Here is a 26,626-nt window from a genome sequence, read left to right as displayed (position 1 = left end):
TTAATTGGCCGCATAGAGGCACCACCTCTCACACATACGTTCCCCCCACCTCCCCAACCTCGCTTCTACTATGGCTCAGTTCAAGATTCGTGGTGCCCCCGTGGGGCGTGCAGCCATCATGTTGGCTGTCATGGCGTCCATGGGTGGTTTTATCTTCGGTATGCTTCCATGTCTGGGCCATGGCACGCGAGTAAATAATGCTAAATGACATTTAGGCTATGACACTGGCCAGATTAGCGATATATTGCTTATGGAGGATTTTCTACAACGATTCGCGACTTGTAGTGATCGCAGCGATGCGTCTACATGTCACTTCAATACATGGATCGAAGGGTTAATTGTTGCTCTTTTGTCGGTCGGTACCGCTATTGGTGCTTTGATCGGAGCACCGTGAGTAATTTAAGCACGATCGATAGTAATATATGACGGACAACTATCATAGAACTGCTGATTTCTTTGGCCGTCGCATCGCCATGTCACTCGAATGCGCTGTGTTTTCCATCGGCGTTATCATCCAAGTAACTGCGTTCCAAGCATGGTATCAGATTATGATTGGCAGGTTCATTTCTGGCTTGGGAGTGGGCGCATTGTCTGCAGCAGTACCTCTCTACCAGGCCGAATGTGCTCCCAAACAGCTGCGTGGTACTCTGACGGGAACATACCAGTGTACGCATATATTATCCTCTCCCTGAACACGCACTCATGATGAGCTTTTTAGTATTTATTACATTTGGTATCCTTGTCGCGTACTGTATCAGCATTGGCACACGCGAGACCTACAACTCGGCGTCCTGGAGGGTAGTCATCGCAATTGGCCTTGTCTGGGCAATCATTTTAGGGGTTGGAATATTATTTGTAAGCCGACGAATATTTCCTATGAAACAAAGTGCTAACGATATCCACAAGATGCCCGAGTCTCCTCGCTGGCTCTTGAAGCGCGGTCGTTCTGCTGAGGCCGAACGGAGCATTGCTCGTATACGCGGAGCCAGGGTCGAAGACCGAGATGATCATGTCGTAAGTGATGTTATACTTAGACAGACATGGGGAACTTACCGGTGTCAAGGTTCGCGATCTCCACGAAATGCAAGACAGCGTCAAGTACGAGCAGAGTCTGAGCAAAGCGGGTTGGCTCGACTGCTTCCGTCCTCAGCGCAAGACTCTGTACCGTACCCTTCTTGGCATGAGCTTGCAGTCGCTGCAGCAGCTGACGGGCGCTAACTACTTCTTCTACTACGTAAGGGCCCACCCGGAAATACCACGGCCTACCGCTGACGTACCTATGACTTTCAGGGAGCAACCATCTTCAACTCTGTGGGTATCGAAGACTCGTTTGTCACCCAGATCATTCTTGGCGCGGTCAACTTTGGATGCACTTTCTTGGGATTGTATGTCATGGAAAGGGTGAGCACGAAGTCGTATGCCAAGTCTTTCTTGCCCCACTGACGTCAAACCAGTTTGGACGCCGAGTCCCCCTGATGGTCGGAGGTGTTTGGCAAGCCATCTGGCTCTTTATTTTCGCGGCGGCAGGCACCGCACGCGACCCCACACTACCCGAGAACCAAAACATTGGAAAGCTCATGATTGTCTCTGCTTGTCTCTTCATTTTGGGATACGCCTCGACTTGGGCGCCTGGTATCTGGATTCTTATTGGTGAAACCTTCCCCACCCGAACTCGTGCCAAGCAAGGTGCATTGGCTACTGCGAGCAATTGGGTGAGTTTTTCAAACGTCATTGTCCGCGTGAGCGCAATTGAGGACTGAATGAATTTTCGATGACGCAGGTCTGGAACTTCCTCATCGCATTCTTCACTCCTCTCATCACCCGTAAGATCACATATCGTTACGGGTTTATCTTTGCCTCTTGTAATCTCCTTGGGGCTGGTGAGTCCTAATTGAATTCCGATATGCGTACCATACCTGACGTCCGAATTAGTTGTCGTATTCTTTTTCTTGTACGAGTCGTCCAGTCTTTCCCTCGAGGCAGTCGACGTCATGTACAACGACCCCAAGGTCAAACCATGGAACTCTCGCAGCTGGGAACCTCCTGCGGACTACGGTTACTCTGGCCGCGACGATCTCGTTGACCAAACGCGTGCTCACGATGCGAACAAGCCAGTTGTTAGACATAATGAAAAGGCTCCTGGTGAGACTGATGCTTCCGGGTCTGGATCCCGCACGGCTTCATCCGACGGCCACCGTAGCGTGGACGCCATGGTCAACAACGGAACCAATAAAGTCTAGGCATGATCAAGTGAAAACGAACCCAAGGCCAATTAATTGTGCATTTATTTTTCGAATTTTCTGTTAGTGAAATTGGATGCGTCCCACTCTTGCATGTATTATAGCGCATATACTTCCAATTAATTGTAAAGTAATATTGACGCCATCGCAGTAAATAAGTTTATCCCGAGAACGATGCTTTATTAACAAGGCACTAAAATAAGTAGGTTTTTATGCTCCGGTGCTCTGGCGTTGGTCGAGAAATTGGAAGGCTAATGTGCCGGTCGCGTAGGTCCGAGTCGCGTAGCCCTTTCCTGTCCTGCGCGCCTCTATCACACAGTCTCATTCCTTCTCCTCGATAAAGATTTTGCAAAAAAACTGATTAATGACATAGGTATTTGTTTCCTCCTATTTGTATCGGGCTCTCTGTCAAATGACCACTCAGCGAAGAAGACCCAGGCTAAGCGGTTCGTATTCCCTCATATCGATGACTGAGCCAGTATCCCATACTAAACGTCTCCCAGGTCTCGCGACCCATATACTACGTGACTATCTTGCACCCATGCATTTAAACAGACTCCAAATGTGCTACTCTATACATAGGGATCAGCCTCTGTTGCACACTTTACGAGTCGGGCAAGTCATTCCAAAATTGGGTTTCTCTAGAGTTCACTATTAAGCTGCGCACTCTCTGACAAAATTCTAGACATCTTCCTATCCGAACACCGGTCATAACCTTGTTGAATACTCTTCCTCGGGTCAAAACAAATTGGTCACTCGGTTATCGGGTCCAGAGATATTCAGAAAGAAGAGGAAAGCGCAGTCAGTGGTTACATAATCGATCCAGCTACGCAGCAATTATGATACCACTCTGGGGGAAGAGAGAAGTCGACTTTGTCGAGAACTACCGAATTTTTGCTACGACAACAAATGACTCTTCTTTTTGTAGTGTCGTACATATGGCATCCACATCACCCAGAGTTTTAGCCAGAATGTAAGTTGCAATAAGACCAGAGAGATGCAAAGATGGCAGGTTCGGCCGCCGCATACATGCATATATCTGTACGTTAACTGCTTGACAATACTCACAATCTATTTCGGGGAGCTGCGCAACATTCGGCTTGTTGTTCGAACTATCGTCTACACCAGAACATCACGGAATAGTCCGCTGCGCATCTCCCAGACTGGTGATATCCGTCGGTGACCGACGAGGTACTGATAAGCGCAGCAGATTTCTTCCTATTATTCCAATTGCGCAGCTATTCCGCCAAAGCTATCGGCTCAAATGATGATGGAAATACAAACGAAGTCCTGTCGGCCATCAACTTTGTCAGACGAAGAAGCAATTTGGTCCGTCAGATGTCTATTTGAGGTAAGTGTTATGCAATTCTACTCACCAGTGAGAATGAGTAGCTTGGTGTTTTCGCGGAGGATGGCCGCTCACGATGGTTGAATTGGGTACGGCTCCTCGGGCCGACAGTATGAGTTGTTTGCGCCCGCCTAGGTAGAGAGGGAAGATGGAGAAAGGCATCTCAAGATGAACAAAGCGGAATAGCCTGTATATAAGGGCGCATAAGTACCTCGCTGTTTGACATCGCTCACTTCAGCTAAATCTTCTCAGCCAACACTTTTACTTCATCCTCAGCTCTTATCACTAGCTATGCGTTTCCTACGTCCAGCAGCGCTCGGCGCACTGGCTGGTTTCTTCGGCCTTGCAGCTGCACAAACGACCACTGCTACAACCGCCACGGTGACACAAGCAGTCTCTCAGCTCACGCTGAGCAGTGACTTTGAAATTACCAACGTTCCTGCCACTCGTACCTACGACTGGACGGTTGCAACTGCAACTGGCTCACCAGACGGCTATTATCGTCCTATGCTGGTCGTGAATGGCAAGTTCGCATATGAGTCTAATTCAGACCTTTGCTCATCGACGTTATAGGTCAATATCCTGGTCCGACCATCGAGGCAAACGATGGTGATACAATAATCATCAACGTCCAAAATGACCTGAGTGTGGGCACCACTATCCACTGGCACGGCTTGTTCCAGAAAGGCACCCCTTGGATGGACGGCCCCGCCGGTATTACTCAGTGCCCGATCCCTGCAGGCTCAAGCTTCACATACCAATTCACAGTTAGCGGACAATATGGTACATACTGGTGGCAGTAAGTAGACATTGAGGATTTAACGAATATATTGGTAACTAACTGTAAACTGTAGTGCTCATGCTTCGACCCAGCTCGCGGACGGCATTCACGGTGTCAGTGAATTTTATGTAAAGCTTTTCTATCAATCCACTTATTCTTTACCATTAGCCTCTTATCATTCACTCCCCGGATGACCCTTTGAAACGCGGAGTCGACTACGACGAGGACCAGATCTTGGTTGTTGCTGACTGGTACCATGATACCTCGGCAGTAATCACAGAGGCACTACTGTCCCCATCTGGTTACCAAGGAGTGAGCAGTTTTGGGGCTAATCTATGCGCATTCACTAACTCAAATACCCTTAGAGTATCGCAGCTCCCTCTCCCAACTCTGCCCTCATCAACGGACAAGGCATCTGGGACTGTGCTACCTATGGCAACAGTAGCACGTGCTTCACTCAAACCCCGTTCGAGATTCAGGTTGTACCGAACAAGAAGTATCGCTTCCGCCTTATCAATACGGCCTCTCATGGTTTGTTGCAACGTTACGTCGATAGTCGAACATGATACTTATCAATTTTTATAGCTATGTTTTGGGTCTCCCTTGACGGACATACTATGAACGTCACCGAGGCCGATGACACCGGAGTTTACAACGAGGTCAACAGTGCTCTCCACCGAGTGAAATTCCACAACGGGCAGCGCTACTCGGTTATTGTCGACACAAGCGTTGGCTCCGTCGGCGACTCCTATTATCTGCGTGCCCAGATGAACACTGCTTGTTTGACTACCCTTCCCGACGATTTCTCAAACACGACCTATGCGATTGTCCGCTACGTGAATGAAGACGGGACGGGAGCGAGCACCACCGACCCAACAAGCTCCGACTGGACTGACGTTGTTTCCGGGGCCGAATGCACCGACCTCGATACCTCCTCACTTACCCCAATCGTGGTCGAGGATGCCCCTACGACCGTAGTGAGCCGTAGGATGTTCCAGACTGGGTTCGCGGTCTCTCTCGATGCGGATGGTAACCTGGATACCGGGTTTGAGGTAAACGCGACCGAGTTTGTTGATTTGGTGTATCAGCCGGTTCTGCACACCATTATATCCGGAGGCACAGTCAACGCATCAAATCTAGCCTCTGCGATATACGACTCGACTGGTGCCGTCGACCTGATCATCAATAACCTCGACACGGCGATCGATCATCCCTACCATCGTAAGTCCTGATAGTACTTGAGTTTGGATCACACTAAGAGGCATCTTCTAGTGCACGGAATGACCTTCTGGATCGTTGCTGAAGGTTCTGGCACTCTATCCCTCGAAGACGCCGAGTCAGTCAGCTACAACACGACTAACCCGATCCGCCGCGATACGCATATTATTCCTGCTTCGTCATGGGCGGTCCTTCGCTTTGAAGCCAGCAACCCAGGTGTTTGGTGTAAGTGCGCATATATTGTGGCCCTCTTGCACGATACTTATAACCCTGCTGAATTTCCTAGTCATGCACTGTCATATCGATTGGCACTTGGCTGAAGGTTTTGCGGCAGTCGTGATCGTCCAACCTGACGCAGTTGCGCAAATGACCATTCCTTCCGCCAACACTGCGGTAAGCAATCGATCGTATTCATGGCACATCCCCCAGGACACTAACTTTGGCTCGAAATATAGATGTGTAGCGAGATCCCCGACGGGCTTGACGTCTGGTCGACCTCCCTGGGTCGCCGCCGTCGCTCTCTCCCTGACCCGGACACAGAGCGTCTTCGTAGGTCTCGGGTTATGAAGGCTGCTTTGAACTAGAAGCACTCGCCAAGATTCAATAACCAAGAGGTTTCCGTGTTATACGTTTGACGGACCTCATATATCGCTTTTGTCAGAATAGCGATAGTCTTATCTATTTCAGTCATTTATATTTCATCAAATTGTCTTTATCCTTGTTTGTCCAAATACATCTGCTTTTCTGTCTTTGTTAGCAATGGTCGAGTCAGCTGTGATTGAATAAGCCTTCTTAAATCAACCAATACGGCTATTCTTGGCCACAAAGTCCCGTAGCTCGGGTTATACCTTAATGTAGGGGAGTAACAGAAGAACCTTAAGTAAGGTATAAATCCATCTCTGTGCAGTCTTAGTCCGCCAGGCGACAGGTACATCAAGGTCAGCATTCCACACCCACGGATATGAGCCGTTAAACACCGAGCGCCCGTCGCTTATTGACGTGACTCGCTCGATCGCGTCTGCCTCCAACGATCTCAAGCCCAGCATCGAGTTCGGGCAGACTGAATTGTATTGTGACTCGTTGACCATAGAAAGTTACCCTAGAGAACTTTGAAAGGTTAGTTTCCCACTCCACTAGCTTTAACTACGATTTCAACTGAGGTTGACTTTGTTTATTGCGCCATTCTTGGTTGTAGAGTCCAAATAGACACATATAGAACAAGAGGAAACCGTATCTTACTTATACTGTATTGTATCCTCGTTCCCATCGCGTCGAAAACTTCTATTGCTCGGGGCCGAGACATCTCGCAACTAATACCTTTTTGCTTTGGTCGGATTTGTTCGGCTTGGGTCACGAGCACCGAGCTCCGTCGCCATCTCACCCAAATCAGACTTATATAAACATCCCCGCGTTCCCAGGCCCTTGGATGGCCGCACGATCTCGCCTATTAGCCCGTGCGTGCTTAATACCCACTCGATACCTCTCCTCCACATCTATCACCCGCTCGGAAATATCATTTACAATGCCTCCTCTCACCGCCAACAACATTAACCCTACATGGAAGGATGTTCAGTATGCCGTGCGTGGACCGATTGCCATCAAGGCCGAAGAATACCGCGACAGGCTGCGCAAGGGCGATAGCAGCCTCCCATTTGACCGTGTCGTCAACTCGAATATCGGGAATCCGCAGCAGAAGGGTCTTGACCAAAAACCGATCACATTTACGCGTCAGGTAAGTGTTTCCTCCTAGTGTGGGGAATCCCAAGAATGTTGATCGACGCGTCTGTGGGGCCCGACGATAGGTGGCCGCGTTGCTCGAATACCCTGAGTTGATGGAGACGGGCAAAGGGATTTTCCCGGCTGATGCCATTGCTCGGGCTAAAGAACTCTACGACGAGATTGGTTCTATTGGAGCGTACTCTCATAGCCAAGGCGTACCCTTTATCCGAAAAAGCGTGGCCGAGTTCATTGAAGGTGAGATTCTTTGCTAGATTCGCGTACAAAACTAACTGTCATGCAGCGCGGGATGGCCATTCGGCGGACCCTTCTCAGATCTTCTTGACCGCTGGTGCTTCGGCCGGGGTGTCTCTTCTAATTAGCATGCTTATTTCGTCACCCAAGGCCGGAATCCTCATCCCGATCCCCCAATATCCTCTCTACACTGCAACACTTGCTCAGCAGGGTGGTATACCCATCCCATACTACCTTGACGAATCCAAGGGATGGTCTACCTCTCCTGAGTCTGTCTCGGCTGCTGTCTCCAAAGCCCTCAAGGAGGGAATAGAGCCCAAGGCATTGGTGGTTATTAATCCTGGAAACCCGACCGGGTCGATCCTCGACGTCCCGACCATGGAAGCTCTATTGAAGATCTGCGAGGAACATTCGCTGATGCTCTTGGCCGATGAGGTATACCAAGCTAATACCCACGACCCAACCAACTATCCTTGGGCCTCATTCAAAAAGGTCCTGCGCGATACGAAATCTCCCGTTCCTCTTGTCTCCTTCCATTCCATATCCAAGGGCGTGTCTGGTGAATGCGGTCGACGAGGAGGATACTTTGAACTTGCCAACGTACCCGATGAAATCACTGCATTGATCTACAAGATGGTTTCGGTCGGATTGTGCCCGCCTCTCAGCGGCCAAATCGGCGTCGACTCTCTAGTCCGTCCACCAAAAGAGGGCGATGAGTCATACGCGCTCTGGAAACAAGAGACCGACGCGATTCACGCCGCTTTGGCGAAACGATCATTGACCATGGCCGAACGATTGAACAACCTCCCCGGAATGTCATGCGCACCCGCGGTCGGAGCGCTCTACCTCTTCCCTTCGCTTCACCTTACCAAGAACGCCGTCAAGGCCGCTCAAGATGCCGGCCAGACTCCGGACAACTTTTACGCCAACGCGTTACTGGATGAAACTGGCATCTGCGCTGTTTCAGGAACCGGGTTCGGGCAAAAGGATGGCGAGGCGCATTTCAGGTTGACATGTTTGTGTGATGGAGTTGACGAGTATGTGGGGAAACTTGAAAAGTTCCATCTTGGGTTTATGGAAAAGTACAAGGATTAGCTGGGTGTATGGTACAAGCCTAATTATGAAACCAAGTCAATTATTGCGTTATGGGTATGCGCTGAAGCCTCTGAGTGTGGTAGATACCAATAGCTGGCGCATATAGACTGTATTGGATGTTGCGATCACGAGACCACACCATCGCATCCTTGGCCACGTAAATCTACACCCCTGCAACAGCAATCTTCCTTCTAACACTATGCATCGTACTAATCAACGCCAATGGTCTACGAGTCGAAAATAGAGTCCCTAAACCCTATATTAATGAATTAATACGAGAACTAGCTCAAATTTATCGATACAGATAATTAGAATGAAGCGGCAAGTCCATAAGTCCAAAGTCCTCAAGTCCGATAGTGAAGCGTAAAACGAGCGACGAGCAAAAGAAACATACATTGAGTAATGAAGATACAAACGTGGCAGCGATGTCGAGGGCACGAATTAAATTGCGAGAGCCTCTCGACGAATGAGTTCCAAGCTTAATTATCTGGCTCGGACCCAACTTCGGTCACAGTGATTTTGAGCGTGTCGGCCTCTGAAACGGTTGGTGGTGTCGTTGGTGTGCAAGGCCTACTAGAACATTGGCCACTCAGGTCACTCGTAACTGATAGTTCTGCGTCACTGTGGCTATAAAGAGAAGATGCTTCCGAGTGCTCTGAAAGATCCGAAGAGTCGACAGAGAAGGTATGGGAGAAATAGTGCGCGTAATAATTAAAGGAGATACCTCTTCCCAACGACGAACGGGATGAGGCTGACGAAGAACCGGTGCATCATGAACCATTGGTTGACTGGGCTGCCAAGGTGGCTGAGGCATTGGCGGCGCGAGAGGTTGACGCTGCTCATGCGCGTCCCAGCAATACATACGGCAAGGAGGATAGGGGCGAGCTCCATGAGGCGGAAAAGGAGCCGAACGAGCACCGGCATGTGGACTCCGAGGAAGCATATAGGGAGTATGTTCTACTTCCCTCACCCAACCCGTCCGTACTGGTCCCAACCCATCTTCCGCCTCGCACCGTTTGGCAACACGAGGTCCGGTTCCTGGAACTTTTGTTACAATCTTTGCATCAAACTTCCTTGGGATTGTGCTGTTGAAATCCCTGACTAGGCCGTATACAGCTCGTGGACCGATGTAAGCCGAGAGTCGATGTACCACCTCGATGTATGTCATCAGAGTAACAACTTCAGGATGTGGGTTTAACAAGGATGTTGCCGGGAGTGCGAGCATATAGAGGGTTCGGAGCATGAAGGGAGGGATAGTCTAGCAACCGACGAAACATAGGATTTTGTGATAGAAACTCAGAACTGAGATTTGACTTACATTGACAGACCGGTGAGTGAATTGCGCATTGACTCGCAGTATTCTACCAAGACATTCGACCTCCTCTGATACTTTGAGCACGTTTTGGATGGTTGAACGAGCAAGAGGGTGGTATCGCGTGCTCAGCTATGAATTGCATGTTATTAAGCTCCTTAAGAGTCTGAAAACACAGAGCCTTACATTATACTCCATTGCGTCAATTATTACTCCAACTAATATATTTGCATTCGGTAATGAGAAATGAGCGTCAGCGCATAACCGTTGGCTGAGCTCATTCCGGAATAGTTCAGCTGATGAACCTATCATATTTGGGTGAGAAAAAAAGAATGGGAAGTAAAAAGAGTGACAAAGGTTAAGAGTCCAGTAGAGCGAGAGGAAAACACACTCGGACACGAATTAGCCCTCACTTATATATATACCGAAATTCCTGTTTTAATTAAAAATGACGTCATACGCTGTCTTTCTTTTGATTGAATTTCCAACCATGTTTGATCTCTATTATTGGCAGGGATTCCAGGCGGGGTTGAATTAACTTCTCTGTCCAGAGTGGAGCGCATAGGTATAGGTGGTGTTAGAAGATCTTATCGAATAAAACGGGAACATGTGTTCTGCGGAAGATCAAGCGGAGAAGCGTCTCAGCTTCGGTTACAGTCTCCAATACAACAGGACGCCCACTCGCACACCTTACTCGATTTTTGGGCATATAAATCTGGGGTCCTACTGGAGGTCACGAAGCTGAACCTTTTAAGCTCGAAGAGTACAACAGGTAACTCAGGCAGACATCACTCGTACTCAAATGTTAGTTCCTAGAGTAGTGGTTTTCTAATCAGAAAGACTAGGCGTATTTTCACACTAAAACACCGATGTAATTGAGTAGAGGATGGCGTGCGAAGGGCAACTGAGGTTCCCAGTAGGCTTATGAGCAACAATAAGGTTTGTGGAATTGAAACATGGATCAATTCGATGGAGTAACATGGTCGTCACGGGTGGGCTAAACCGATTGAGAACTTAATCTTTGGTTTCAGTTTATGCTCCAAGTGATTGATCAACCAGGTTTACAAAATATCAAACACATTCTTGGTCTAGTAAATTGGGTTTACATAGCCATATATCGTGCTAGGTAGGTAGGGGTATTTGCAAGCGGTTGACAATTTGGATGGGTTCTAAGCGTTGTAACGTCGCATCGCCTCTGTTGGAGTGTCCTGTATTCGGCGCCCATTATGCATGTACTATACAGGACCAGAGGGGATCTTCCCATTACTTTCTCCTCATTTTGTGTACTTGAAAATTTCTTTCCTATCTTTGAATCGATACCTGGCTGACGTCCGTTACGCTTTCAAAACACTCAGAGTCGTCGTGCTGCCATGGAACATCCAAAGCGCTTAGAGAACCAGAGAAGCACGTACACACGACAATTAAACCGGCTTCAAATAAGCGTATGTGTATATGTTGTCGAAGCGAGATGTTTTGGCGGGACAGATAATGATTCCAAGGAATCTTAGCTGCAGAAGAGGCTCAAATCAGCTGCCCAGTCCCTAACAAATAATTTCAAGGAGATGCCCCTAGCAGAGGAACTGGTAGACTCATAGAGTACTCTGAAATACCTTTGAAGGAGAATTAAGCACGTCTTCAACTAATTTACACGAACATGGGTATATTTAATCTAAGGTGTAGTAGTATACAAGCCTTAACCCTTGTATCGGGTCAAACTTCCAAACGGCGAAGTTTTAGATGGTATATTTTCTCTGCTGAAAGTAGCTTGTTATTTACGTGGCACTCAGACAACTGGCACCTTCGCCAAGGCTGAATGAACAAAGTATCCACTGGTGGGGGTAAACTCACCCCTACTGCTGGTAGCGACTTGTTACTATGTATCGAATTCCATTCCCCCAATTCCAATGGTGTGTCTTTAAAACCTTTGTTGCACATACATAATTCCTTGTACCAACCTGATTCTGCAAATCACTGAGTCTTGTTTTCCATGTTTAATTGCGCCTATCACCTCTTCTCTTGGGTGGACACCTTATTCAATCCATAAGATACAATATGTACTTCTTCAATCACCAATACTTGAACCAGCATATACTCCACCTGTACATACAAATGACACCCCCTCTAAATGAGCACGCACAGGTTCCTGTCCTTCAGAAATTTTCGAACTGAGCTCGAAGTAGCTCACTCAGACTACACACACGCTATTCATGATAACCCAAAGTCGACCCGCATTTATTGATACAACTAGCAAAAATCACGCAACGATCGTCTGATCACCCAAAAGAAGTAATGTAAACCAAGCAACGAATGAGAAAATGAGCGCATACATCCACTCATACAAATACACGACAACAGTCCAGAGTGTCGATTAGAAGGGCTATGTTATATAGGCACGAGTGACCCAGAACAGGCAAAACCTAATCAAGAACTCAAACCGTGGCATAGGACGAATAGGCCCTACTGAGCCTGCCTAGTTTGGCGCGCAAGTACTCCAAACCGCGCACACTGCGTCGTTTGGAGTGCGAGCTCGATATAGGTGATGCGGGGACTTGAATTCCCGGGTCGGTTATTGCGGGTTCTTCAGTCGGGCGGTACGGATACGGATAAGGACGGGATTTGGATCGCGCGGGAAGGGAAAGGGAAATGAGTGGTGTGGGTGTACGAGCGGGAACAAACGTTTCCCAGGATCGGACATTTCGAGGCTGACGAATGGGAGCCGGACGAGGAAGTAACGGGGTGTGTTTCAGCGTTTCGTATGAAGTCGTACGTCGCGGCCAAGGTTGAGACCCAACGGGCAACGGCACAGGGAGAACCTCGATCGTCTCCATCGAACGCATGCACCACGGAATCGGAGGACGTGTGCTCGCCGACGACACAGGTGTCACAATCGGAAAAGGCTGAAACGACGAGCACATGACGGGATGAACACTCGCGAGTCGTTCGGTCGAATCCATCGGGTCACCAGCCGCTCGACAGAACTCATCGGGTCCAACATTCGTTCTCTCGAAAGCGCAGCTCGGGACGGGTACACCCGCGCCGTTTCGCGATCTCTCTTGCGCATCGATGATTTACGCGTTCGGACAGGGCCTGAGCCGTGGCGTGGGGTTTCGCACTCTTCGCTCCGGCGGATGACTCGCGGTCCGATCCCCGGCACTTTCCTGACGTGCTTTGCCTTGTCTTTTGCCTTGCTTGGCACCGTCCGGTTGAAGTCCTCGATAAGGTCGTGTACGACCTGCGGGCCAACGTATGATGAGAGTCGGTATACGACTGCAATGTAGGTCATGAATGTTACGACTGTCGGGCAAGGACTAAGAAGCGCTGTCGGAGGGAGCGAGAGTGTGCGAAGAGTTTGGAGGGTTAGGGGTGGGATCGCCTGTATTATTTTTAGCACCGATGCGAGAAGAGAACATCGGAACTTTGGCTCACTTCGACGCATTTGTATCTCACTCTGACTTTGATCAAGTATCTTGCCGAGAGATTCGATCTCTTTGAGATTCTAAGTACGTTCTGGAGCGTTGTTTGGGAGATTGGGTGGTATTGATCGCCCGACTTTAGCAGGTTCAAGTTGAGATCATTTGTCAACCGGTGCGGACACGAATCGACTCACGTTGTACTCCATCCCGGAAATAATGACCCCAACCAAGATATTCGCACTTGGTAATGAAATGCTCCCTTCCGCACATAATCGCTGACTGAGTTCGTTTCGAAACCGTTCAGCAGGAGAGTCCGTCGCTACGATCATCATTGATAACAAGTAGTTTGAAAAAGAGTGACAAGTATTAAGTGTTCAGTAAATTGAGAGTCGGATAGGGAAAGAGTGAGAGGGAGGGGAGGAGGTAAGGAAGGAGACAGCACCACAAAAAGTAGAACTGGCTTGGTTTGTCAGGCGGGTTATACCGCAATAGGGTACATTGTATTTGGCTCATATTTGATGATGTCATATGTCAGCTTTGTCTATGATTAACTGTTTTGGCAGGGTACGCGATTTGGTGCGGCTCCGAACAAAGAGGGGCATTGGAATTGACTACAGGTGGAGCGGAGGTGGCGCAATACAAAACAGTGGCGATCGTGGCCCGACGGGCGGGTATTCGGTGGCCTAATGTCCGTTGGTGGATTGCTCAAGGCTGATGATAGTCAACGATTCAATTTCATTCATTCGAGACAGGAGTGTACTCGGTAATGATATTCTCAAATAACTTGGACCTGATTGTAAGATGTGTGGATTCTATGTTGACCATTCATAGGGGGCGTTCCGGCCCTGTTCCGTGCATGACACCCCGTCTTGTAGGATTTTCGGGAATTTACACTAGGGTGGAGCCGGTATTTGCACTACGAACGCTTGATCGTAGTTCCGATGCTTGTTTCCCTCGCATCCTCTCATCGGAGTGCATGTCAAAATGGATCCATCAGGCAGTCTTCTAACGCAAAAAAACACCAACATTTTTAAAGTACGAAAACCACTCGAAAGGTGTCGATCTGTAGTGGCTCTACTAGCGCGCAAATCACTGCTAGTGCCCCCAGTTAAATGCCGTACCTAACGTTAGGACCATCATATGATCCAGGCTAATACAATCCGGTATGTACCTTGGGCTATTGTCCGCTTGCAGCCGGACAGTATTTCCCTGAAGAAACCCATAGGCACGCTGTCGCTCGATAAATGAACACCGCTCCCGATCTGAAATTACGACAGCAAGGTTGCACGGTTGCATGGTTGCCTAGACTTGTTTTTGGCCATTAAGTTTGGGGGTGTTGCCCGAGTGAGCTCGACTAGGAGTTGAGCAGATGAAGGGTAAACAGTTACAATATGATGGAGAGAAAGAGGAAGAGAGCGAGTCGCGCGCGATTTACGACAACCAGGGGAATTACTATTGGCGGATCATCCGGCCACTCACGTGATGCAAAGGAGAACTGGGTTTCTTTGTAGAATTCCAAGATCTTGTGAGCGAGATGAAATTCTCGATACGAGGACAAGTTAAATTTGGAATCAGTAGCGCGTGTATACATGTGGAAGGTGGGTAACGAAGCAACGAGGACTCCGCCCATCGAGAGTTTGTGCGCATGAAGGGGGAGGAGAGCTGCAAGAAGACAGATATGGAGGCATATCGTCATGTTTAGTCTTTGGGAGGAAGAAAGTGACATGTCGTGTGACGTGCCAAGGGGAGTTAGCCAGATAGGGGTGGAGGCGCGCGAAGTGGGAGAAAGAAGACAAGCGGCTACCGAGGCGATATGGTCACTTTTACCACGGGGATTTGATACGCTGTACTGATGCGTGCAATACATGCATCAGCTCGGATATTACAGCCTTACTGCGCATGCAATAACACGAGGCGATAGCGATAAAGCTACGACCAAGAGTGTCGTAAATGCCGTACTGCCGGTAATAACACCGCCACTGATGCGCCGATCACGACACACGTTTGTCGCCCGAGGGAAAGGGGTTTTCCGGTGGATTGTGGCGGGAATCCGGGCGGCGTGGGAGGATCGGGATCCGGTTGGGGTCGGGCCGGATATAAATGCACTGCCTCGGTTCATGGGAAGGGTTCACTTCTTTGCGGCGACGACTGGGACTGGGTAGGCATGATATACGTCAACGAAAAGAAATATGCCTGGTGTGTGAGGCTGCTCAGAGAGTATGCTTATTGCTGATAATATCGCAGCGAGACGTGTATCAAAGGACACCGGTCGTCGTCGTGTCAGCATACGGACCGGGCACTGTTCGAAATCAAGAAAAAAGGACGACCGGTAACGCAATGTGATCACTGTCGCGAGCTGCGCAAGACGAAACAGGTGCACGTGCGGTGTTCGTGCGACTCGAAGCCGGATGGAGTACCGATGCCCAAAGTGCCCGGCAAAAAAGGTGCAAGACAAAAATATCAATTTTTATTATCATCGAGGCTGACCTTGGGTTAGGCAGCCGACTCCCCGCAGAGCCCGCATACCCCCATGGGCTCAGTCCATCGCTCTCGGGGGTGGCAACGTCGCCAGCACCAAGCAAGAGCAGCCAGACGCTCAACCAGACAGGTTCGCGCCCCGTCCTGTCACGGGCCCTTTGTTTCCCACTAAATACATATTTTTTCGAATTATCGTAGCGATGACCGAAGTCAAATGTACGTGCGGAGATGGCCAGAATTGCCATTGCTGCGTACCGCGCAAGACCAAGTCGCACGCACACTCGCACTCTCACTCGTCTTCGGGACACACCCCTCCCCCGGCCACGATCCCAGCAACCCCCACCCCCACCATGCCCAGCACGCACACGCATATGCCCCGTATACCCGCCCTGTCCGTCTCTCGACCGATCAATTGCCCCAAAGCCATGCCCAAGTTCAAACCATGTATCGTCTCGGCGCCTGTGCATGTGGCACTGCTTGCCAATGCCCCGAATGCGCTCAGCACAGAAGACTGCCACATACCCACAGTTCCAATCCGGCCCACACCTCCCCTAATCAACCCTTCCAGGGCCACGGGGGCGACCCATGTCCCATTCGCTGCGGCAACTGCTTCGACTGCGCCGGCGGTCTTACTCTATTGCTTGACCCAGCCCAAGCCAGCGCACACCCCCTCGAATCCGAATCCACCCAGTTCTCGTCCTCCAACAACGGGTCCTATACATACTCGAACCAGGCACTCACCGCCACCAACCCCAGGCTTCATCAGAACGGAAACGGATACAACCACAGTCCGAACTCAACCCCGAATGGATCGGGCTACTTTACCCAGGGTACAACCGCAGCCGATGTCGAGATGGACGAATTCAATGCTGCCATGGCCGGATTGGATGCCGGGATTGCTGCCGAAGCAAACGGGAGTCCTGGCCCGGCATGCTCGTGCCCAGCTGGGCAGTGCACTTGTCCTGGCCATCAGCATGGGGATGGAAACAGATACTGGGATCGCCCTCGCTGTGGATTCGCTGTCTCGACCGAGCGTGGTGGGTGCTGCCCCAGTCCAGGCATGCACGACATGGTCAGCGAAGTGGGCAGCGATATCGGTATCGGTGTCGGCAGTGACGGCGGGTTTGGCGTAGGTAGCGACGGAGGGATCGGTTCAGATGCCGGTTCGGTCGCCGGGGTGGGCTCCACAAACTTGAGTATGGACTTTGCAGATCTCGATTTCGGTACCTTGGGTATCCCGCCAATGGCATATGACCAACGACTCTCGGGGGAATATGTGTACGCCGAGGGCGTATACCGGGATTCAGGTCAGTGCCGCTTATAATCCATGATGGGCGGCTAGGCTGCTTTAGTCATCGATTTCCTGTTCTCATGTCATCCCTTTTGATACAGGTCACTTTTCGCACCCTCGCGATTCGGGCCAATTTTCCCATCACAGAGACTCGTCCCAATTTTCGAATCACTCGAATTTGTCGTTGCCTTCATCGATCGACTCGGCCTCCATATCGCTCGCTTCCTTGGCCTCGTCGCACGGCATATCCAGTTTGGCTTCGTCCCATGGAATACCATCTTTGGCCTCTTCCCATGGAGTCATCACGCCACACAGTTCACCCCTTTCTGGACGTGTCACCCCCAATCGAGGTCTATCCGGGCGCATCACGCCCGTACGCGGAATGGGTCCCAACGGTCTCGGACAAATGCAAAACGGCAAGCCTGTCCGGGCGTACAGACGCATTTTGCCCAAAGTCGCAGCTACGGTCTCGAACCATCGTCCGTTCAGGCGTCATCACACGCAGCAACAGCCTTCGCTGCACGCTGTTATGGAAGGCGATGTCAACCAAGCGATCGGGACCACTCCTCCGCCCTCGCAGGTCTTGTTGCAGCCCGGCCAACAGAGGATTCGTCCATCTGTGCGCAGTCATTTGCCGATTGTCGGAAAGTACTTTGCTCCTGGTGCGAGGTTCGAGCCGAGTCGATTCAGGAATGCCGCCGCCGCTGCTGCGGCCGCACAAGCTCAATTACAGGCTCAGCAGGCTGCTCAGGCGCGGGCCCGTCAGCAACAGCTGCACCTCCAGGCTGGAATGACCCCACAAGAAGCTGCTGCGTATGAAGAAGCGTCTTATGCAGCCTCGCTTGATGGCTCATACGACGGGTCGTACGCATCTTCTCAGGCCCCCGGATCCCCTACAGCCAAGGTTTCTCGCCCCAAGAACAACCACTCGGGTCATTTGCAGAGGAAGAAGAGGATTTGATGTATCAAGAGGAAGAACAAGCGCGGTTGGAGGCCCAAAACGGGTACGGGTTCCAAGAAGCGGTGGGCCAGTTTGGGGGTGCAGAGCCTGGCGTGGGCGCAGTGTATTTGCAACAGCAACAACAGATGCATGAACAGGATGCACGGTTACAGGCTCAAGTCCAGGCTCAGGATGCGCGGCTACAAGCTCAGGCTCAGGCTCAGCCAGGCCCAGGCCCAGGACATACGGTTGCAGGCTCAAGTTCAGGATGTACGGTTACAAGCCCAGGTTCAGATGCAACAGCAAACCCAATCTCAGCACTCGTCCCCCACTCATACTGTTCACCCGTCACCTGTCTCTGCTACGCTCCCCGTCCACGCTCAGATGGTCTCTGGATTCGCGCACGCACCTGCTCCGTACATCCCTGCCGCCACGTCTTACGGCCAACTTCCGACTGATCAACGGCCTCAATTGCCGCTACAGCACTCGTCATCCACCGCTACAGGAATCATTGTCGATGCCTCTATGCATAGTCCGGATCCCACACCTGCTCCACCGTCGCCCAAGAAAGTCAGCTCGGGCATCCCAATGCAGCATACAATGTCCCTCCCCTTGTCCCGGACGACGTTCAACGAGCAGGTGTCGCCCATGCACGCTTACGACGACGCGGACGTCAAACCCGAAGGCGGAATCAAGGAACTTCCCATGCAAGGAGGCGGACAAGGCGGAGGACAAGGCGGGCCAGGCAAGAAGAGTCGGTGGCCGAGTTTCAGTGTACACGGTCATCGCGTCATGGTCGGTGCCAAGGTGATGGGCGCTGCGTACGCTCAGCGCGGGTGACATCCGGCCCCGGGAGAGTGATCGTCGCTTCCCGGCTTGATTATTTTCAGCTCATAACCTTTATATCCATCCAACCATCCAACTCGTAGAATATACAACCAAACCAGACATATGCGTAATTCTTTTTTTTGGTAGCATGATTTGATTGATCGATCCCCTCTTGGGTTGGCTTATACTTTTTTTTTTTGTTGCTGTTGATTGATACCTTTTTTTGTTGATTGATTTGTGTATGTGTATTTTACTTGGTATGTTGATTGAACTTTTCTTTTTGAAGGTTATCTAGATCTGTGATTGACCTGGCCGGGTTCTAGATGGGTGATACGTCAAGGTCCGACGAATGGCTCGCTAGTCTCGTAAAAACTAACTTCTAATCAGCGACTTGGATGACAGCAAGGCCTTCATGTCATCGTCAGCAGTAAGCGCCCGGGTAGCGATCGACCCGACCCCGGCTTCCCCGCGTTTATGTATGTGGTGTATTGTATGTGGGGCAAACTTGCTAGCTCAACCACCACTCTTGAATCTTGATTGTACACCACTATGGCCAAAGGACCTCTTACGACTGCTGTGACTGGTGAGCTATACATCGATAAGTGAAGGGGAATAGTGGACTGAGGTGGTATTGCAAAGAAACGTTTTCGATCACTCATCCGTCATTTTGGCTGGATGAATGTCGCTGCTGGCTCAAAGCTTACTGCTGCTGTGACTGTGAGTATACAACTGTTCTACTTGAACATTTATGTAAATGATCAGAATGCGGGAGGATGGGTGTTATTGGCGGACTGGGGTACACACCCAAGATGCTCAGGCAGCAGGTACGTGGTTATGCCCCATATCTACTCACATGTCGGTATGAACTCAAATATCGAACAGATCCACGATATCAAGGAATACCTCAACGACAAGAAAGCACCATTTGGTGTTGACCTTGCACTCCCACAAGTGGGCGGCTCGGCACGAAAAACAAACGTACGTCTCTCCCCAAGTCGGCATTCACCTTGTCGTCGCGTTGACCAAGGGATAACAGTACGATTACACCCATGGCCAACTACCCGAACTTATCGACGTCATAATCGAAGAAAAAGCTTCGCTCTTTGTCTGTGCGGTTGGGATCCCACCCAAGTTCGCAGTTGATAAGCTGCACAAGGCCGGGATCCCGGTGATGAATGTGAGTTTGGAGGGTAACGTAACGGTTTGTCCCCATGGCTAACATCGATGGGTCCAGATGGTTGGACATCCCAAGGTGTGTTCGAATCGGACAAATGGGGAGTTGATGGAATGTTTATATGCCTTGGATTAGCATGTGGCCAAGGCTAGATGCCGGTGTGGATATCATTTGTGCCCAGGTATGGAAGCTCGTTTGGGTCCATATACGGAATGATTGATGACGCAGTGTAGGGAGGAGAAGGTGGTGGGCATACCGGGTATGTTCCGACGAGTCCTTGTTCCTGCATGTGTGGTGGGTGGATGTATGCGCTTGGAGGTTGCTGTGTTCGTGTTGATAAGGTGCTAGGATGCGGTCAAAGGTCGTAAATCGCCGTTGACCGGTAAACCGGTCTTTGTTGTTGCGGCGGGTGGCATTTATGATGGACGAGGACTCGCTGCTGCGCTCATGTGGGGTGCTCAGGGCGTATGGGTTGGTACTCGGTTCGTAGCCAGCGAGGAAGCTGGCGCGAACAAGAGGCACAAAGAACTGTAAGTTGTTATTTGATACGCGTGAACGACTGCTTATTCCTGGTCTAGGCTCGTGAATGCTGGTTACGAGGTAGGTCCAATGGGGAAATTTATATTATAGCATGCTGATGCCGGGTACCCTAGGACATTGGACGCACGTTGATTTACTCAGGAAGGCCGTTGAATGTTTACAGGACTGATTACGTCAAAGATTGGTGCGTTAAATTATCACTATTATTGTACCAGTGTCTCATTCGAACAACCAGGGAAACAAACCGAGCTGATGAGATCAAAGCCTTGACCGAAAAGGGGATCGTTCCACACGTAGGTTGCTCCTCCATTTACAAGTAAGCCACGCTAAAGCCCCGCATCTATGCAGTACCAGGAGATGGAAAAGCACCCCGAAAAGTCGATAGTTGGACAGTAAGCAGCTGTCCTTTCTATTTGTGGGCCCTCTCTCACATGTGTGTGCAGCCATTACCTTATGGGCAATGTTGCGGCGGTGATCAAAGACGTCCTTCCCGCCAAGACGATTGTAGACAACATGGTCTCTGATGCGGTGAAATGCATTGAGAATGCAAAGGCGATGACCGGCGGAAAGGCCAAGCTCTGAACGTAGCTTGTACATTTTGGAGAATCTAAATGTAAACTTAACCAGTGGATCAATTATTCGATATTCTTGAAGGAACTTGCAGTTGATTACTACCTTGTGGTCGGAGGAACTCTCTGGTATCATGGCGTCACCCAGCTAAGTGAGGAAAGTACCTAGAGTTAACATAGTATCTCTTATTGGTCTACATTGCGTGCTAGTTTTTACGTTTAGTTCCTTTGCGGGTACTCTGTCCGATCATTAATGAATCTGGATGAATTATATAGGAAGTTACCCCGATAGACAAATTGCTCTAATCAGACCGTGGTGTATTAACTGACACGTGTCAGTAGTTTGTTTAATCTTACGCAACGCAGCAATGGACTTTGTAATAACGCCTGATCCCTCATTAGACAACTACTGAGTGTACACACTTTTGCAGGGTTAGATACCCGCTCCTTCGTTAAGTTGATGATTTTCAATTCACTAGTAATGGTTGCGGATGGTTTGAAATACCAAACACAAGCATTACTCCATTGCCACAAGTCAGCTATATGCTTCCCCATGAACCGACCCCACAGGATGCTGTAATTTGCTGAGGTTTGATAGCTATGAAGATAAAGTTAGCCATAAATACGTAGGAATAGATACAGTCAGATGGACCCACAGAAAACCTAATTAGTTGACGAGAAGTATCGTGATTAATCAGACAATGATCTACTCTATAGCGGAATGTTTGCCATACCTCGACACGCTTATCGGAACCTGCGAGGGTAAGCGAAAGACGAACAAGTTCCCATCTACGTTTTTCAAGGAGAAACCATATGCGGCTGTCTCGTCGATCTCGCCAAATGATTGGCTGACGGCTTTGAGGTTAGATGCTAGGCACATTTCAAAACTGAATCAGAACACAAGGTATACACGCCTGTCGGGGGATACAAACCATCTTCTACTTGCGTGACGGCAAATCTCAAATTCCTGTTAGCACTGGCGATGATGGCTTCGGCCAGTCCTCTGCCATTGTTTATGACGACCGTAGTCCTTTGAGAGGATGCTTTGTTTTCGCCGGTAATTGTGCCCTCTTGAATACGCTGGAAGAGTGTTTTCGTAAAATCTTCATTTAATTCGCTTGGTCGGCCCCTATCTTCGAAGAGCTCCTTGAATTGAGCATCGATAATGCCATCAATCGTTTCTGCCATGACGGAGTGGGTAGAGCAAAGTAAAGTGAAGCAAGCGTAGATGGGTGGAGAGGGTGCAGTGTTCTGAGATATCAAGATACTCGATACTTGGTCACATTCTTATGTGGTATTATTATAAGGCACACCCAGCCACTGTCGGTACCTTTTGATAATTGAAATGCGATGTCAAATGAGAGGTTTGTAGCGCTCAAGGTAGCGCTGGTGGTCATGCGTCGCTGTGAGCAGAATCATAGCTCCCCATTCACAAACAGTGACTCTGTGGTACTCGATGGGATGAATTAGGAAACGAAGATCTAGTGTGAATGCATATAACCACGATTGAAACGGATCCTATTCGGCGTTTATGGCTACAGATTATACAAGGCCAGATGCCTATTATACTAACGTTAATCGATTCAGATTTGGTCGCAATAGCGCAGCCAACTGCATGAATTCTTAACGTTATCCATACTAAATATGTCAGCGATTGAAAGCTAAACCTACCAATAGTTAGCTTTCAGATCGCATCTCAAGCAAGAGCCGAGCACCGAGTCTTCATATTTTACTAGCCGAGCGGATGTGCTTGAGGAAATCGATCCGTATTCACATTAGTAACCCCATTAGCGGGCGCAGGCGCACTCTTCGTTATCACGGTGGACCCCAAAAGTGCGGATTTTCTGAACGTGAAAAATCGCGCATTATATGCGGAGTGTTGGCAAAATCCGACCAGTTTTTTCATGAATCCGCATCCTCAACTCACCCCTGTGTGTCGTCGAGGTACGGATTCTGCGATTTTAGGTGCGGATGTCTGGCAAAATCTGGACGTCATGCGGATTTTCCGCACTTTTGGGGTTCACCGTGTATTCGGAAGGCTTCTACACGCTAATTTTGTTTCAAGCTAGACACCCACTCGTAAACTGAGAGCAGTTCGTAGACCGTAGCAATATTTAACAACAACATTCAAGTTCAGTACGCGCTCGACTGAATCTGTTCGAAGAGTGGAGCCATGCCAACTTCGTGCCTCGAGGTCTGTCGAGAATATGACATTCTGATGGGCTGTATGCATGCATGACCAGGTCAGGTCCAATCAAGGGAGAAGACGAAAGGAGTGTCGTTGTCTGACAGCGGCCGCTGCGGACAGGCCCCCATTTCTGAAGTGGTTATATTACCTCTATGACGGAGCCATAATGGATGACACAATCTCAATCATCAGAAAGTGGCTCTGCACCTTTTAAGTAGTCATGTGGACAGTCCATCAAACTATACGCAAGTGGTCGAGATCTAATCTGAGGGACTTTGGGTCGATAGAAATGTGAAGAACAAGAAGGAGAGTGGAGTATTGCTATCTTTTCCCCTGAGCGCACATTGCGGCGTGCTCCAATGCTCCCAATACGGTAATTTTGCGCCAGTTTATCTGATCTCGGGGCCGGATTCAGCTACAAGGTTCTTATTCGGCTCCATATACGACAGCTTCATTTGGGGAGCGTAACGTCTGCGGAATTGGGGTTGCGCGGCTGCTGACGTTGGGGCAGAGGGGAACGCTCTGTGGACCACCGTCTACATGCGTATATATACTCTTCGAGAAGGGCCGTCCTGGACTGAGCAGCTTCAGCTCGTTATCAAAAACAACAGTCTCTCATTCTGTAAGCGTATTTTACTCTTAATACTCAACCTAGTCGTATTGAACCACTTTTTTTAGTCACACGAAGACAACATGTCAGATCCGACTCTCAATGCTCATCAACAAGTCTTTAGACTCTCGCTTTTCGCCAATATAGTGAGAGAGATAAAAGGAGACCTGGACAGTATACAAATAGAACTCGAGAACCGTTTGCCTGTGGCCGTGAACCAGGTACCGGGCTGGAAGGTCGTGTGGGGACCAGTGGCGTGGAAGCATAAGCCAGACGATACCAAAACTGGCGCCGATCACGTCTCTTTCGTCGCAAGACATCCAAACCTCGTGTATTCCAACGGAGAGGAAAAGGAGACATACGTCTTTGCCGTCGCAGGAAGCGTGTCAGAGTACAACTGGGTCATCAACAACGCTCGCGTTGATTCCGTAGTTGATCTTCACAAGTGGCTCGAGAAGGGTATCACCACGGCCCCCAAGCGAGATCTATCTCCTTCACTCGGCAATGCGTATATCTCGTATGGAACCGCAGTTGGGGTTTACCGGCTGGCTACAGCTGTACCACCCAAAACGTCGGGTAGCCCTGGGGTCGAACTCGCCAGCTATTGGGCGGGCTTCCCAGAGTCGCCGAATACTAGGGTTATATTCGCAGGTCACAGTCTTGGCGCAGCGCTCACTTCCACCCTGGCCCTCTCCCTCCTCGAATCCCGGGCATTCGCTAAATTCCCGGCTTCGAATATATTGGTGTACCCATCGGCAGGCCCGGCCGTAGGCAACATCACGTTCGCAAGGCTCTTTGCCAAAAAGTTCCCCAAAATCGCGGGCCCGCGCTACGAAGTCTGGAATTGCATGATAGTCAATCGTCTCGATCCTGTCTCTCAGGCGTGGTGCAACTTGAAGCTTATATCCCCCGAACAAAACCTGGATAATATCCCCACGCTTTATGGCGAGCCGATCAAGGAGATCGTATCGGGTGTTAACATGGGGAAAGTTTTGGCCGCGTTGTCCACGGTCACCTATATGCCCATTCAGGCCGTACGGTTCCACGGAGATCCCCCCGCAACTTCGCCCAGCACCCAGAAAGAATTCTTCGATATTGTTTGGTACCAGCACTTGGAAGAGTACTTGAAGTTTATCGGAATCGATGCACCCGAAAGTCAATTGCTTGTCAAAGATGCGGGTGTTGGCAAGATGTCGAACGAGGAGGTCACCTCCTGCGAACCAGTTATTGCCGAGTTATTCGTCCTGCCCAAGACTCAGGAAGGAGCCGTTGATGCGACCGAAGACTACAAGTCGCTTCAAGCACTGAGCGTAGACGTCGATAAGTAATGTTGCAAGTTCAAGTAGGATTATTCTACGGATAGGAATTGTTCTGTAAAATAAAAGACTGAAAAGTGTCATAAATGTCAATGAAACGAGACTGCCGAGTTTATTTGAATGGCCATTTAAGGAGATTTGAGTTAATATCTTGTGCAACACGCTCTAGCATTGCCGGATGATATTAGTAATTTCGCCTCTTGAATTGTTTATGACACATCAAATCGCTGGGTGGAGCTGAGCCACCGGCACAAATATTTGGGTGGCTACAATCAGCTCCAACGGGCTTACACATTCTCAGGGACTAAGGGTCTCTTGCGAGCACAGTGAAGTTCAATTGGAACTAGACTTGTCCTTGATCATCATCATCTCAACATGCCACCCATCCGAAAACACGAAGCATCGTCCAGTGCGTCGACATCTCAATCCTCTCAACCGAACGGTACGGGCGCAAAGAATGTTTGGTTTTATATGACGGGAGCTACGACTCCAAATCGACCCAAGGAAGAGGATCTCCAGCAGTACTTTGACGCGATAACCAGCGACAGCGCGCGAAACTTAGTTATCAGCGTCCAAAGGAGCCTAGAATCAGATGTGTTGTCTGCTTGTGAGTTTTTGCGTTGAATGAAAGTCTATATTCGGGCTGATGTTTGAAACAAAGACTCGAAAAGGACAAGTGGCAAACTTGGCACAATCGCCCAGGTCCTATCGCCAGAACCTTGCGCCAACACTTGGACGGACGCCATGCTATCATCTGTTCCGACGACGTAGTGGACCAGAGTGTACCACCTCAAAGCAGCAAGCCTAGGCGCTCTCTTGCGACCAAGGTAGATTCTCATTTGTTACGAGTAACAAATCACGTTCTGATCAATGCATGTCAAGCCTCAGCTACCATCTACGCCTTCTTCTACAAGAACGTTTTCTTCAGATGAAGTACCAGAAGAGTCAGATGCACCAAACACTAGCTACCTAAAGTCTAATTTACAGACATCGGCCTCGAAATCGCGTATCAGAAAACGCTCTCTTGAGTCTCAGAACAGCCATCGAAGCGTCCACGCGCGCCCAAATCTGTGGAGAGGCTTCGGGCCGAGCTGGATAAACTCAAGTCTGACTATGAGCAGGTCAAAGCGGAGCGCGATCATGAAGCTCGGGAACGCCGTTTGTTGAAAGAAGAATTGCGTCGTCTGAAAGAAGCCGAACGCACGCGAAAGGAAGAGCTTGTCAAGGTCTCTAACATGCTAACTTCATCGATACAAGCCTTGATTAAAAAGTAGATAAGTAATACTCTTACATACGCTCCTGCGAGCTTCCTGA

The 26,626-nt window shown here is 49.6% G+C and overlaps 10 protein-coding genes across 10 annotated transcripts; 7 read left to right on the top strand and 3 right to left on the bottom strand.

Moving 5' to 3' along the window:
* Window positions 1–70: 70 nt before the first annotated feature.
* On the top strand, window positions 71–2,240 carry RhiXN_11117 (Sugar (and other) transporter; the record flags this gene model as incomplete). The annotated part of the gene is made up of 10 exons (XM_043330932.1): window positions 71–158; window positions 216–390; window positions 443–666; window positions 719–855; window positions 907–1,014; window positions 1,064–1,234; window positions 1,291–1,401; window positions 1,455–1,712; window positions 1,781–1,880; window positions 1,933–2,240. The coding sequence occupies 10 exons, from the start codon at window positions 71–73 to the stop codon at window positions 2,238–2,240; spliced, it is 1,680 nt and encodes a 559-aa protein (XP_043186277.1).
* Window positions 2,241–3,879: 1,639 nt separating this feature from the next.
* RhiXN_11116 (Multicopper oxidase) lies at window positions 3,880–6,171 on the top strand (the record flags this gene model as incomplete). The annotated part of the gene is made up of 9 exons (XM_043330931.1): window positions 3,880–4,115; window positions 4,139–4,387; window positions 4,443–4,482; window positions 4,538–4,681; window positions 4,735–4,900; window positions 4,955–5,590; window positions 5,642–5,812; window positions 5,874–5,980; window positions 6,043–6,171. 9 exons carry the CDS (start codon window positions 3,880–3,882, stop codon window positions 6,169–6,171), a joined length of 1,878 nt encoding a protein of 625 aa, XP_043186276.1.
* An 842-nt stretch (window positions 6,172–7,013) lies between these two features.
* Window positions 7,014–8,653, top strand: RhiXN_11115 (aminotransferase class I and II protein; the record flags this gene model as incomplete). The annotated part of the gene is made up of 3 exons (XM_043330930.1): window positions 7,014–7,319; window positions 7,390–7,561; window positions 7,608–8,653. The coding sequence occupies 3 exons, from the start codon at window positions 7,014–7,016 to the stop codon at window positions 8,651–8,653; spliced, it is 1,524 nt and encodes a 507-aa protein (XP_043186275.1).
* A 479-nt stretch (window positions 8,654–9,132) lies between these two features.
* RhiXN_11114 (uncharacterized protein) lies at window positions 9,133–10,163 on the bottom strand (the record flags this gene model as incomplete). Its single annotated transcript, XM_043330929.1, has 4 exons — window positions 9,133–9,274; window positions 9,331–9,911; window positions 9,972–10,097; window positions 10,152–10,163. The coding sequence occupies 4 exons, from the start codon at window positions 10,161–10,163 to the stop codon at window positions 9,133–9,135; spliced, it is 861 nt and encodes a 286-aa protein (XP_043186274.1).
* A 2,231-nt stretch (window positions 10,164–12,394) lies between these two features.
* Window positions 12,395–13,707, bottom strand: RhiXN_11113 (uncharacterized protein; the record flags this gene model as incomplete). Its single annotated transcript, XM_043330928.1, has 4 exons — window positions 12,395–12,862; window positions 12,928–13,338; window positions 13,392–13,514; window positions 13,573–13,707. The coding sequence occupies 4 exons, from the start codon at window positions 13,705–13,707 to the stop codon at window positions 12,395–12,397; spliced, it is 1,137 nt and encodes a 378-aa protein (XP_043186273.1).
* Window positions 13,708–15,360: 1,653 nt separating this feature from the next.
* Window positions 15,361–18,927, top strand: RhiXN_11112 (metal-binding regulatory protein cuf1; the record flags this gene model as incomplete). Its single annotated transcript, XM_043330927.1, has 9 exons — window positions 15,361–15,491; window positions 15,541–15,574; window positions 15,623–15,707; window positions 15,753–15,822; window positions 15,876–16,072; window positions 16,120–17,163; window positions 17,249–18,011; window positions 18,047–18,211; window positions 18,261–18,927. 9 exons carry the CDS (start codon window positions 15,361–15,363, stop codon window positions 18,925–18,927), a joined length of 3,156 nt encoding a protein of 1,051 aa, XP_043186272.1.
* Window positions 18,928–19,724: 797 nt separating this feature from the next.
* On the top strand, window positions 19,725–21,211 carry RhiXN_11111 (Nitronate monooxygenase; the record flags this gene model as incomplete). The annotated part of the gene is made up of 12 exons (XM_043330926.1): window positions 19,725–19,739; window positions 19,798–19,893; window positions 19,952–20,092; window positions 20,150–20,167; window positions 20,225–20,247; window positions 20,323–20,383; window positions 20,438–20,619; window positions 20,668–20,689; window positions 20,743–20,813; window positions 20,865–20,922; window positions 20,978–21,021; window positions 21,073–21,211. 12 exons carry the CDS (start codon window positions 19,725–19,727, stop codon window positions 21,209–21,211), a joined length of 870 nt encoding a protein of 289 aa, XP_043186271.1.
* A 693-nt stretch (window positions 21,212–21,904) lies between these two features.
* On the bottom strand, window positions 21,905–22,386 carry RhiXN_11110 (uncharacterized protein; the record flags this gene model as incomplete). Its single annotated transcript, XM_043330925.1, has 2 exons — window positions 21,905–22,068; window positions 22,131–22,386. 2 exons carry the CDS (start codon window positions 22,384–22,386, stop codon window positions 21,905–21,907), a joined length of 420 nt encoding a protein of 139 aa, XP_043186270.1.
* Window positions 22,387–24,079: 1,693 nt separating this feature from the next.
* Window positions 24,080–25,324, top strand: RhiXN_11109 (Lipase (class 3); the record flags this gene model as incomplete). The annotated part of the gene is made up of 1 exon (XM_043330924.1): window positions 24,080–25,324. One exon carries the CDS (start codon window positions 24,080–24,082, stop codon window positions 25,322–25,324), a length of 1,245 nt encoding a protein of 414 aa, XP_043186269.1.
* Window positions 25,325–25,687: 363 nt separating this feature from the next.
* On the top strand, window positions 25,688–26,586 carry RhiXN_11108 (Lipase; the record flags this gene model as incomplete). The annotated part of the gene is made up of 4 exons (XM_043330923.1): window positions 25,688–25,923; window positions 25,974–26,139; window positions 26,195–26,318; window positions 26,348–26,586. The coding sequence occupies 4 exons, from the start codon at window positions 25,688–25,690 to the stop codon at window positions 26,584–26,586; spliced, it is 765 nt and encodes a 254-aa protein (XP_043186268.1).
* Window positions 26,587–26,626: the final 40 nt, after the last annotated feature.

Source organism: Rhizoctonia solani, chromosome 14, assembly GCF_016906535.1.
Source record: "Rhizoctonia solani chromosome 14, complete sequence".
Taxonomy (NCBI): Eukaryota; Fungi; Basidiomycota; class Agaricomycetes; order Cantharellales; family Ceratobasidiaceae; genus Rhizoctonia; species Rhizoctonia solani.
This window is presented reverse-complemented; position numbering and strand designations above follow the sequence as displayed.